The sequence below is a fragment of the Pan troglodytes genome, chromosome 8 (assembly GCF_028858775.2).
Source record: "Pan troglodytes isolate AG18354 chromosome 8, NHGRI_mPanTro3-v2.0_pri, whole genome shotgun sequence".
Taxonomy (NCBI): Eukaryota; Metazoa; Chordata; class Mammalia; order Primates; family Hominidae; genus Pan; species Pan troglodytes.
The window spans coordinates 124,494,109-124,507,236 of NC_072406.2; the positions used below are offsets into that span (position 1 = coordinate 124,494,109).

The 13,128-nt window shown below is 42.6% G+C and overlaps 1 protein-coding gene across 4 annotated transcripts in view; it reads left to right on the plus strand.

Moving 5' to 3' along the window:
- Positions 1-13,128, plus strand: part of ACSL5 (acyl-CoA synthetase long chain family member 5) — a 54,795-nt gene that overhangs the window by 8,086 nt on the left and 33,581 nt on the right. The window contains exons 1-3 of one of the 4 annotated variants that reach the window (XM_063781177.1): positions 11,323-11,752; positions 12,352-12,448; positions 12,598-12,680. The exons of 2 other annotated variants lie outside the window; for them this stretch is intronic. In XM_063781177.1, the coding sequence (XP_063637247.1) occupies positions 12,656-12,680 (25 nt within the window). In that variant the 5' untranslated portion in view covers positions 11,323-11,752; positions 12,352-12,448; positions 12,598-12,655. Of the gene's footprint in view, positions 1-11,322; positions 11,753-12,351; positions 12,449-12,503; positions 12,681-13,128 lie in introns of those variants that run through there. One more of the 4 variants, XM_016919324.4, reaches the window with a different exon arrangement.

The window sequence follows — 13,128 nt, forward strand, 5'->3', positions numbered from 1 at the left end:
GCTCCATCCAACCTAATGAGATGATTGGTCTCTCCGTGAAGAAAGTAGATAGAGAGACACAGACAACAGTTGAGAAAGATGGTTTGGTGGCAGGCCCACTGGTTGGAATCATAGTTGAGATCTTACTAGACATCAGCTTGATTGGTAGAATTGTCATCCTTTTTTGTTTTGTTTTTTAAGACAGGGTCACACTCTTGTCACTCTGCACATCCAGGCTCCCAGGCTGGAGTGCAGTGGCGGGATCATGGATCACTACAACCTCAACCTCCCAGGCTCAACAATCCTCCTACCTCATTCTCCTGAGTACCTGGGACTACAGGCATGCCCAACTAAATTTTTTATTTTTGTAAAGATGGGGTCCCACTATGTTGCTCAGGCTGGTCTCAAACTCCTGGCCTCAAACGATCCTCCAGCCTCAGCCTCCCAAAGTGCAGAGATTACAGGGATGGGCCATCATGTCTGGCCAGATCATCATCCTTGCCCCTGGAAAGAGACAATTGGCAATAAAGCCAGGGGGTCAAGGATCACACATCTTTGAGGTTCTAGTGTTCCATACAGCCGTCTTAATGTGCTCCAGTCTGCACTGACCTCTTCCTCCTTCAAAACCATGAGCTCACTGCACACACTGAAGCATTCTGTAAGAGTTTCTAGGACTAGATAGACCCATAAGTACCCAGATGGCAGGAACTATATCGGCCAAGTGTTCATCCCTCAGCACATGGCACAGTGCTGAACACACAGGTCCACAGTTTTTGTTTACTTTACTGAAAATAAATGTGTAGGCTGGGTACAGTGGCTCACACTTGTAATCCCAGCACTTTGGGAGGCCAAGGCAGGTAGATCACTTGAAGTCAGAGTTCGAGACCAGCCTGGCCAACATGGTGAAACCCCCCTCTACTAAAAATACAAAAATTAGCCGGGTGTGATGATGCACGCTTGTTGTAATCCCAGCTACTCGGGAGGCTGAGGCAGGAGAATCGCTTGAGCCCTGGAGGCGGAGGTTGCAGTGAGCCAAGATCGTACCACTGCACTCCAGCCTGGGTGACAGAGTGAGACTGTCTCAAAAAAAAAAAAAAAAGAGGCCGGGTGCAGTGGCTCACACCTGTAATCCCAGCACTTTGGGAGGTCGAGATGGGCGGATCACGAGGTCAGGAGTTTGAGACCAGACTGGCCAATATGGTGAAACCTAGTCTTTACCAAAAATACAAAAATTAGCTGGGCGTGGTGGCACGTGCCTGTAGTCCCAGCTACTCAGGAGGCTGAGACAAAAGAATCGCTTGACTCCGTCTCAAAAAAAATAAAAAGTAAATGTGTAAATAAGTTAAAAGTGCAGAGAGTAAATGTATCCCTTGCCACACAGACACTTCTCCAGCCCACCAGGTGCTGCCAAAGCTGAGGTGCATCCCATAGAGCACTGGTCTCAAAAGCATCATGGCTGCCTGGGGAATTGGCTTTATCTTCTACTGGACCAGAAGTTCTGAGCATGCTTTCCTGTGCTAAACACACTGCCTGGCACACAGTAGGTGCTTGAATACCCAAATGGATACATTATGAGGGAACCCGCCCTCACTTAGGTTGGACTGCTTAGCGTTGCCCTTCTCATGGCATGAAGCCCCTGGCTGTGGCATTCCTGAGGAAGACTCCGCCGACCCTGTCCTGCTGTGTGCATAGAAGCATGTTCTGTTCCTTGTGGGATTGAACACTGCAAACTTTCCTTCAGCAGACTCTCCTCGCTAGTTGCCTTTCTCTCAAATTGTGCCAATGGTGAGTAAAAGGTGAAGGTGGCTTGGTAACAGCAGCTTCCCACAGTGTCTCAGGTGCCATGCTAGGTGCAGTGGAATCCACAGGTGAGGATGGTCACTATGTGCATGAGTGCTCACAGCACAGGGGGGCCTATTGACACACAGATCCATGAGTCACAGGAAGCCTCACTGGGACCCAAACCCAAGGAAAGGGCTTATTCTTCTCCACCTCTTCTATCTCTTCTGAGCTCTGGCTCCTGTAGCTTTTCCTGTGCAATTCAGCAGCAAAGGTCTTACCAGTGGAGCTGCATCAAACGCCCTGATGATTTATTTATGGTCTGCTTGCCTGTGGCCCAGGACACCTGTCTGAAGCCTAGACTCTTAACCCTTTCTCTGCCAGCTGTCTTACACATTGGGACTGTTAGATGCTGTCTAGCAATTGGGCTTGGAAGAGAGATATGAGAGGTTATTATCACTTATCTTTTAAAAAATTACTTAAGCAATCGAATTGAATCTTTCCATGGTGTGGAAACTACTACTTAGCTACCACCTGGTGTTTTAACAGGGCTCCCTTTGGTAATGCTGTCTCCCTGCTCTGTCCACCACCTCTTGGTGGAGATGATAAGAAGGACCTTCCCCACTGGGTGCCATGGCTCATGCCTGTAATCCCAGAACTTTAGGAGGCTGAGGCAGGTGGATCACTTCAGCCCAGGAGTTCAAGCCCAGGCTGGGCAACTTAGGGAGACCCCATCTCTACAAAAAACTTAAAAACAAAAAACAAAAAACAAAAGCCGAGTGTGGTTGTGCACACCTGTAGTCTCAGATACTTGTAAGGCTGAGGTGGGAGGATCACTTAAGCCTGGGAAGTTAACACTGCAGTGAGCTGAGCATGTTAGGATGGGGCTGCGATAGCGCCACTGCATTCCAGCCTGAGCAACAAAGCGAGACTCTGTCCCAAAATAAATATATAAATAAATAAAATAAGGCCCTTCCCATCTGCCTGGGGCCATGGCTATTATAAGACAATGGCTTGAGCAACTGGTGAATGGCTGGGAAGTTATCAGCAGGCTGTAGTTCAGGATCTCAGGCCATCCTTCCTTCTTAGCTACTTGGAATGAATATTGAAAGACACACTTTCAGGGCCTCTCGGCCCTGTGACTCAGCCTTCACCTTTGCTCTAGTTTCTTATCAGTTAGAGACATGGATGAAAAAGGTTTCCACCCACAGAGCTGCTGTCCAGCTGGATTACTCAGTGGCTCAGAAGCATTTTACACAACATGAGGGCTTGGAAGAGGCTGTGTGTCAAATGTAGTTTTGGTAGTGGGAGAGCCACACTCGTAGAAACAAAGCTGAGGTGTACACTTAGGCGCATTCACATGAAATGCCACCAACCAAGGTGGTAGAACTTTCTAAATTAGCTGCCTGTGTTGGAGGTGGGATTATATGGAGCTGTTCATTTTATTCTTTTTTTTTTTTTGTAAGTGTGCATATTTCAGATTAAACAGTACACATCAAGTGTTACCTTCCCAGTGAGACTACTCTACGCCTCCCTAATTAAAACTCATCCACCAGGCGCGGTGGTTCATGCCTGTAATCCCAGCACTTTGGGAGGCTGAGGCAGATGGATCACTTAAGACCAGGAGCTCAAGACCAGCCTGGACAACATGGCGAAATCCTGTCTCTACTAAAAATACAAAAATTAGCCAGGCACACACCTGTAATCCCAGCTACTTGGGGGGCTGAGGCATGAGAATCGCTTGAACCCAGGAGGCAGAGGTTGCAGTGAGCCGAGATCACACCACTGCATTCCAGCCTGGGCAACAGAGCAAGACTCTGTCTCAAAAAAAAAAACACAAAAAACAAAAATCTCATCCCCCTGCTGTACCCCCAGTTCTCTTTCCCTGCTCTTGTTGTTTTTGTTGTTCCGTAGTCCTAAGTAACCTAGTTATTGCTCAGGCTTGTTGTCAAACTCCCCAATATAATGCCATCTCACGAGGGCAGGGTTTTCCCTGCTATATCCCCAGCACCTGGAACAATGCAACATATACAGCCAAGCCCTTCAATAGCTTTTGGCTGAATGATGGAGTAGACAAGACTTTCAAGAAATCCAGTCATGATTTCTCCTCTTCCATCTGTCTTTTTCTTGTTTTTTTGTTTTGTTTTGTTTTGTTGTTTTGTTTTTGAGACAGAGTCTTGCTCTGTTGCCCTGGCTGGAGTGCAGTAGCACAATTACAGCTCACTGCAGCCTTGACCTCCCTGGCTCAAGTGATCCTCCCACCTCAGGCTCCCAGGTAGTGGGGACTACCGGCATGCACCGCCAAGCGAGGCTAATTTTTGTATTTTTTGTAGAGACATGTCCTCACCGTGTTCCCCAGACTCAAACTCCTGGTCTCAAACTCCTGGGCTCAAGCAATATATCCACCTCAGCCTTCCAAAGTACTGGGATTATAGGTGTGAGACACTGCACCCGACCTCCATCTCTCTTTTTCTATGAGGATTTTCTTTTCAGAAACACAAATGCGTATATAATTCATTGTAATTGAGAAGATAATGTACACAGTGTCCAAATATTTTTTTCTTTCTCCCTGGCAGTACATCATGAGCTCTTTTCATATCATTACCTACAGATCGACTTTCTTTTTTAAAATACCTGCCCAGAATTCCATTGTGTGGAAGTACTGTAATTTGTTTCATTCTTCTCCTATCAAGGAAGGCTTTCCTAGGCTTTTGGATTAGAAACAATTCTATACCTTTAAAGATGATAAATATAATAGTTAATACATGAACCTACCTGCCAGCCATGGTTCTAAGCACTTTATATATCCATTAACTCTTTTAATCATGGTGACAGCCTTAGAAAGGAGATGCCATTACTGCCATTTTATAGATGAGAAACCACAGAGAATTAAATTATCTGCCCCAGGTCACAAAGAAAATGACCAAGAAGAGCTTGAGCCCAACTAGTCTGAGCCAACATTCTTAACCTGTACTTTACATGTCATTTGTGATGTAGTTTATTGATCTGATGTCTTTCTATGAGATAAGCTGATAGTAGAATTACTAGGTGAAAGGGCATACATTTTATGATGTGTAGAGGGAAATAGGGACTTCTTTAAGAGACAGCATCAAATGTACATTTCCACAATTCACGTTGCATTTCTCACCGTTTCATCACTGGAATCTGATGCACGAGGAAAAGGCATGTCATTTAAATCTGCATTCTTAAGAACTATAAGCAAAGTTGAATGTCTTTCCCTAATTGTAAATAACTTGCTTGTTTTACTGTGAACTTTCAGGACATCCCCTCTGCCCTTGCTTTACTGGGTTGTATTTTGTTTTTCATTGTTGTCTGAGTTTCTTATTAAAGAAATTAACTCTTAGCCTGTCTGAGGGGGTTGATACTTTTTCCTCAACGTGTCTTTGTCTCTGGTATCTTTTCTGCGGGAAAATTTTTATTTTTGTATAATCAAACTTGCCAACATTTCTGTTTATAGATTTTAGGTGTTATGTCTGTCTTGAGTCTTCTCCATGCCAAATTATAAGAGAAAATCTCTCCATACTTTTTCACCCCAACCATTCTTATTGTTTTCATTGTTTTATACTTAAGTCTTTGACCTATCTTCAACTTATTTTTGTTGTAGGAGTAAGAGAGTAGACAGCTTAATGTATTCTCTCTGAATGGCTAGCCAGTTGTCTCAGTACATTTATTTTAAGTGAAAAAATACCTATTTTGATTTGAAATGCAATATAATACGTGATAATAGCATCTACTGGGCATGTTTCAGGATGATTTTATTAAATAGGTTTGTCTATTCATGACCAATAGAAAACTCCTATAGCTCTTTTTTTTTTTTTTTTTTTTTTTTTTTGAGGCAGAGTCTGGCTCTGTTGCCCATGCTGGAGTGCAGTGGTGCAATCTCGGCTCACTGCGATCTCCACCTCCCGGGTTCAAGCAATTCTCCTGCCTCAGCCTCCCTAGTAGCTGGGATTATAAGCGCACGCCACCATGCCAAGCTAATTTTTGTATTTTGAGTAGAGACAGGGTTTCACCATGTTGGCCAGGCTGGTCTTGAACTCCTGATCTCAAGTGACCCACCCGCCTTGGCCTTCCAAAGTGCTGGGATTACAGGCATAAGCCACTGTGTCTGGCCAGAAAACTCCTATAGCTCTATAGTAAGTATTTAAATTTGGTAATGATTGCTGGTCTGCCACCTACCCAATTCCTGCTATTTTTCAAAATTGTTTCACTCTTTGTTAAGTTTTATTTTTTTCTGGATGTACTTTAGAATTAGCATTTTAGTTCCTAAGAAAGCCTTCATTAGGGTTGCATTAAATGTGTAGATACCTTTAAGGTGACAGGAACCTGGAATATTTCAGGTATGTCTTTCCATTTTTCTAGCCTTCTTAGGTACTTCAGATCTAAACTTTTAAAATATAGGTTTTACGCATTTATTCTTATATACACTATTGTGAATAGCATCTTTTTCATGACTTCTAAATCAGTTATTTGTATAAAATATAGGAAAGCTGTTAACTCTCTGCATACCAATTTTAGTAACTGGCCACCTCCGAATTATCTCAGTAATTATAAAACTGAAACATACTAGTTACCTCTTATTTCCTTAGAGGGTTTTTAGAATTTCTCCTCTCAGCTCTTTTTTTAAATTTTGTTTTGTTTTTTAATTGGGAGATATGACCACAGATTTTTATGTCAGATCTGAATGTTGACCCCTTGGATTTTGAATCATTTTAAATAGCTTGGGTAGCTGAGAATAGCTTCCCTTGGGGGACAATCTACTGGGCTTTTTCCATATGATGCTTTTCTTTGACTGAGTTTTGTGAAGCAGGATCATTGTCTCAAATCACCTCATCTGTCATATCCCTAGTAGAAGAAAACTACTTGTCATACAGAAAAGCAAACTAGTTTAAGAAACGATTTTTTTAAAGCCCTTCATCCCAGGGCTCTGAGGAAATTGGGTGAAGGATCTTGCAACAGAACACACACCTGGTTCACGTTCATAGCATATAAAGGAAAAGGTTATCAGATCTTTCCAGGTATGCTCATGATGCTAATGGTTTGTAATTTCATATTGACCTTTTGTCATTACTTTTGGGTTTGTCTAGAAGTACTGACTCTGTAGTCAAGGACTGAGAGAGAAGTTTCCTAGGTTGAGGGTGGCAGGAATGTAGGAAAAATGATTTTAGAAGCTGGGTTAGAAATGGAAATCCCAGCTCAAAAAGCAAAACTTTCATATACAGCCTCGTAAATAACACACAGTTCCCTTTGGAGTCATTATAAGTTGTAAAGACTTTTGACATAGTCTCTAGGAGAGAGTAGGTAATTCCTAGTATGGAAGAATGTGTTAACTAATTGGGTGTAAGAACTTGAGGATGCTGGTCTCCTTTTTAATTAGCTTTCTATCACCATAGGATGAGCCCATACATGCAAAAGAACACAGAAATCAATTAAATACAAATTAATGAAGGCAGATTTTTTAAAGCTTATAATTGCAATTTATGTCTTATTATTGCACAAAAAAAAAAAATAGTTCTCCAGGCCTAAAAGCAAAGATGATTTGCTTTATTGTCCTTAGACTTCCAGAAACTCAAGGTAACAGAATGATTTATTTCTTCCTTTTTTTTTTTTTGGAGACAGAGTCTTGCTCTGTCACCCAGGCTGGAGTGCAGTGGTGTGATCTCAGCTCACTGCAACTTCCGCCTCCCAGGTTCAAGGAATTCTTGTGCCAGAGCCTCCCAAGTAGCTGGGATTACAGGCATGCGCCACCAAGCCCAGCTAACTTTTTGTATTTTTGGTAGAGATGGGGTTTCGCCATGTTGGCCAGGCTGGTCTCGAACTCCTGGCCTCAAGTGATCTGCCCTCCTTGGCCTCCCAACGTGCTGGGATTACAGGCGTGAGTCACCGCTCCTAGTCCAGTATGATTTATTTCTTGGCTGGACTTTCTACCTACTTATCCCATGTAGATAGCTTCATTCCAACTCTTCTAAGCCTGGAGGAGTAGATGGATCTTGAATAGTCCTTAATGTGTGTCAGAAATACACCCCTTGTCACCAGCCACCATCCCTATCCAATACCTTACCAAAGTATTGATTAGGGAACAATCCTCTCCAGATTGGCCTGAATGACTTCTTATGATCTAAGATTTGGGGGTTTAAGGGTGGGGTCTTTGTACTGCAGGGAAAATGAGTTAACTGAGAGTATATGGAATAAACAATTGTGACCTGGAAAACTGTTCATTTGCTCAACAACCACTTGTTGAAAGTTTTTTATGTGCCAGGCATGGTGGGGGCATCAGAGGCACAGCAGTAAACAAAATTAAAATCTCTGTTCCAAAGAGAACATCAGCTCAGTTGGCACAATGAGTGATAAGGAGCTAGGACTATTTCCCAGTGAACAGTGTCATGGAGAAGAGAACAAAGTCCATGACACTGACTGGAAAGGTAAAGACAATATTCAATAAGGTGATCAGAAACAGTGAGCCTCCGAGGAAGTGACGTTTGAGGTGAGGCCTGACCTATCAGCAATACACAACCATTTCAGACCTGGGGAAATGTTCCAGGCAAAGAGAAGAGCAAATACAGAGGCTTTGAGATGGGAACAGACTTCGAATAGGGTTTGAGTGGGATATATACATAGGAAAAATACAATCTTTTAAAAGATAGAGACTATCAAAAGAAAATGATTTTTAGCCAATAGGGATAGTATGAAAGATTCATAGCAATAAACATAGTTGACCAAAAATTTAAATATTAGAGTAGAAGGAGCCATTTAGGACATTTATCCAAAGAAAATAAGACTAAATGAAGACATGCTGCCCCAAGTCCACAAAAGGAAAAAAATCCGAAGCTGAATATGGGGTGATCATAACCTAGACACCAAGAATGGTCCAGGAAGCGTGCACAGAGATGTGAAGGCAGAAGGCTTCCTTCAGCTAACTTGGGAATAAAACATGTTAGGAGCCAGGAGATGAGTGACTGTGGCTCCAGTCATCCATCCACAGGAGAGGGGAAGGCCCTGGAGTGGATCAAGGACAAGGATGGTGGACAAATGGGCATCCTGGGGTCTGAGGCCAAGGCATGTCACCATCACCACGTCAAAAAGTGGAGTAAGCCTTTTGACATGGGACATCCTGGTGTGTATTGGGGCTTGTTCAGCTATTTGTATATTACATGAAACAGGAAATCCCAAACACAGCATGACAGAGCTCTCTTTCCTCTTTTCTTTACCACTATTGTGCTTTTCCCTACCGTAACCAGGAGTGATGTTAAAAGGAAGAGGAAATGCCAGTCACGCCCACTGCTTACAGGAGATTCTGTGGAGTGACTAAACCAGAACTGTAGTTTGAGTCACACAGGACGTGTGACAAGAGGAGGGTGACTTTTTTCCCCCTTGTTTATTTGAACTTACTTGAAAGTGTTAACAGATTCTAATGGTTAGAATGGTAAACAGAGCTTCCTACTCCTGTCATGGTTTGACCCAGGAGTCTCACCTTCTCTCAGGCCCTTAGGTTCTTCCACTTAAACAGTGAGAGAGTTACATGATATGGTTGCAAATCCTCTCAGCGCTAATCTTGTAAGGTTAAAAATGTTTGAGTGCATTGGGCATTAAAAAGGAGACTATACACCAGGCACAGTGGCTCACGCCTGTAATCCCAGCACTTTGGGAGGCTGAGGTAGGAAGATCACTTGAGCCCAGCAGTTCAGAACCAGCCTGGGCAACATAGTGAGACCCCATATCTAAAAAAAATTGTTAATTGTAAAAAAATAAAAATAAAAAAGAGATTATCAAGATAGTAAAAAGACAACCTACAGAATGGAAGAAAATATTGCAAATCATATCTCTGATAAGTGTTGTGTGTATATATATATATGACCTAATTTTTAAATGGGCAAAAGACTTGAGTAGACATTTCTTCAAAAAAGAAATACAAATGGCCAAGAAGCACATAAAAAAATGCTCAACATCATTAGTCATTAGACAAATGCAAATCAAACCCACAATGAGATACCACTTCACACCTACTAGAATGGCTATTTAAACAGACAAACAAAGAGAAAGTAGCAGTGTTAGGGAGAATGGAAAGAAATTGGAACCCTCTTACATTGCTGGTTGGATATAAAATGGTGCAGCTACTGTGGAAAACACTTTGGTGGTTCCTCAAAAAGTTAAATATAAAATTCGCATTGACTCAGCAATTTCTCTCCTAGGTCTACACCCTAAAGAACTGGAAAAAGATATTCAAACAAAAACTATATAGAAATGCTCATAATAGCTTTGTTCACAATATCAAAAGTAGAAACAACCCAAATATTCATCAACTGGTAGATAGATAGATAGATAGATACATAGAGTGTAGTCTATCCATACAATGGGATAACATTGATCCATAAAAAGAAACAAAGTACAGACATACTACCCCATCAATGAATCTTAAAAATTATACTATGTAAAAGAAGTCAGACACAAAAAGTCATATATATGGTTTCATTTATATGAAATATTTAGAATAGATAAATCCATAGCAACAGAAAGCAGCCTAGTCCTTTCTCTAGAGGCTGGGCATTGAAGGGTTTGTTAATGGGTTCAGGGTTTCGTATTTTATGGTGATGAAAATGTTTTGGAACTAAATAGACGTAATGGTTGCACAACATTGTGAATGTACTAAATACTGCCCGATTGTACATTTTAAAGTGGTTAATTCTACATTATGTAAATTGTATCTCAATTTTTTAAAAAATTGAGGAAGGGCCAGGTGCAGTGGCTCATGCCTGTAATCTCAGCACTTTGGGAGGCCAAGGCGGGTGGATCACCTGAGGTCAGGAGTTTGAGACCAGCCTGGCCAACATGGTGAAACCCTCGTCTCTACTAAAAATGCAAAGTTAGTTGCGCATGGTGGCAGGCACCTGCTACTCAGGAGGCTGAGACAGGAGAATCGCCTGAACCTGGGAGGCAGAGGTTGCAATCAGCCGAGATCATACCACTGCACTCCAGCTGGGCAACAGAGCCAGACTGTGCCTCAAAAAAAAAAAAAAAAAAAAAAAAATTGAGGAAGGAACCATGTGAAATTCTGTGCACCTCCTACTTGAGTTGGATACCTGGTCAGTGGTAGCAAACTAAGCAAGCTATTTCCATTGACAAATACAAATAAATCCTTCCTTCATTGTCTTCCTCAAATAAAAGCTCTTGCCAATATAGGCAAGGTATTTTCATTCTCATGAAACTGTGGCTTTGAAATGTGTAAATATCTCCCTTGTTTGTAATGAAGTGGTCAGTCTCTTTCTGTTTGTGGGCAATATGATTGAAGTCTGTCTCAAAGGAGTAGTCAAACATTAACAGACCGTGATCCAAATTAAACTATGAAATGTGTTCTTGTTTATCCCATGCCAGACTCTTAAAAACGGTTGTTAGTTAAAATTGAGGTTTCAAAAAATGCAATCTTCTGGATTATCTAGGGAGGGGGCAGAATTCCGACAATCTGTGACCCATAGTATTGTTACTATGTGGTAACAATCACCTGAGATTGACAGCAGGTGCCCCCTGGAGACGCCATAGATTCTCTGTCCCTTTTCTCCCATATGTATTACCAGTCAGGTTATTCACTCTCCTTCCTGACCCCACCCCCACATCACCACAACTGAACAGAAATTCAATTTTTAGACCCTGATTCAAAGACATTGTTTGCAAAGTCTCCTATTAAAATATAAATGTGCCATCTGGAAGAAGAGGGCAGAAATCCTTAGTGCAACCATTTTTTTCCGTAGTCGAACAGGAGGGTGTTCGTAAGGATCTCTTAATTTGTGGGTGGGATTGAGGCAGAGGGAAAAAGCCCAGATAAAATATCACCAGTTTGGGGTGGTCGTGGTGGCTCACACCTGTAATCCCAGCACTTCAGGAGGCCAAGGTGGGAGGACCACTTGAGCCCAGGAGTTTGAAACCAGCCTGGGCAGCATGGTGAGGCTGTGTCTTTACAAAAAATTAAAGAATTGGCCAGGTACGGTGGCTCACACCTGTAATCCCAGCATTTTGGGAGGCCAAGGCAGGCAGATCATGAGGTCAGGAGATCGAGACCATCCTGGCCAACATAGTGAAACCCCATTTCTACTAAAAATACAAAAAAGTAGGCGGGCATAGTGGCAGGCACCTGTAGTCCCAGCTACTTGGGAGGCTGAGGCAGGAGAATGGCGTGAACCCGGGAGGTGGAGCTTGCAGTGAGTCGAGATTGCACCACTGCACTCCAGCCTGGGTGACAGAGCGAGATTCTGTCTCAAAAAAAAAAAAAAAAAAAAATTAAAGAATTAACTGGGTGTGGTGGCACACACCTGTAGTCCCAGTTACTCAGGAGCCTGAGGTGGGAGGTTCACTTGGGCCCACGAGGTTGAGGCTGCAGTGAGCCAGAATTGTGCCACTGCACTCCAGCCTGGGCAACAGAGTAAGACCCTGTCTCAAATATATATATATATATATATCCAGTCTTGTCACAATATCCCAGCCTGAAGGGAGTGGCTGGTGGCAGACTGGATGGGAGAGCACAAAACAGGCACAGGCTTCTCCTCCCCTTTGGTACTGCCACCTGCTTTTTCAATTTCACAGTCTTCTCTGAGGCAGTCTTCCCTTCTCTGCCTGGGCTTTATGGCTAGTTTTTGAATGCTTTTGCCTCCTGGAGTGCCACCTCATCATACAAGTCCAGGTAAGGCTGAATTCCAAAAATCCCAACTCTCAGAATCCTGCCAGGTGGTCACAATAGCACCCTTGTTTTTATGTAACCTAGCACCCATGGGACCTTGCTTTTATTTTTGTTTTGACTTATTTTTCTCCCCCTAAATGCAATATGGAAAGAACCAAGGAGTTGAGGACTATTATCCCAGTTCCTGGAAGTTCAGTTTTCTCCTCTAACATGGAAAGGGACTCTCCAAAATCAGGTAATAACTAATCGAGGGGCAGAAAGATAGTAAGAGTGGCCCAGGGTTTCTTGTGACTGTTCCTGCCCCCACACAAAATTCCTGCACCTTGTGGCCTTTCTCAGACTAGAGTGAAGTGTGTTTCCATTGTTAAAGAAGGTTCCAGGTGGCAGCTAATGGCAGCTGTCCAAAGCTCTAAGGGCAACTGTGATCTTGATCTGATCCAACTTTTAATTGAGCTTGCTTTGTTCTTTTGATTTTCAGTGGGCATGTGTGGCCTCATCTCTGAGCTATTGTTTCATCAGGCATTGCAGTAAACTTTGAAGAATGCAAATTCTGAACTTCATTTGCTGTCACCTGGAAGGTGCTAGACAAATTCAATCCCCTTGAATTCTGTGACTAGAACCTATAAGAAAAAATGAATTGTCGTTTTGTAGGTTTTCATAGAGAAGTAGCAATAGGGAATGAT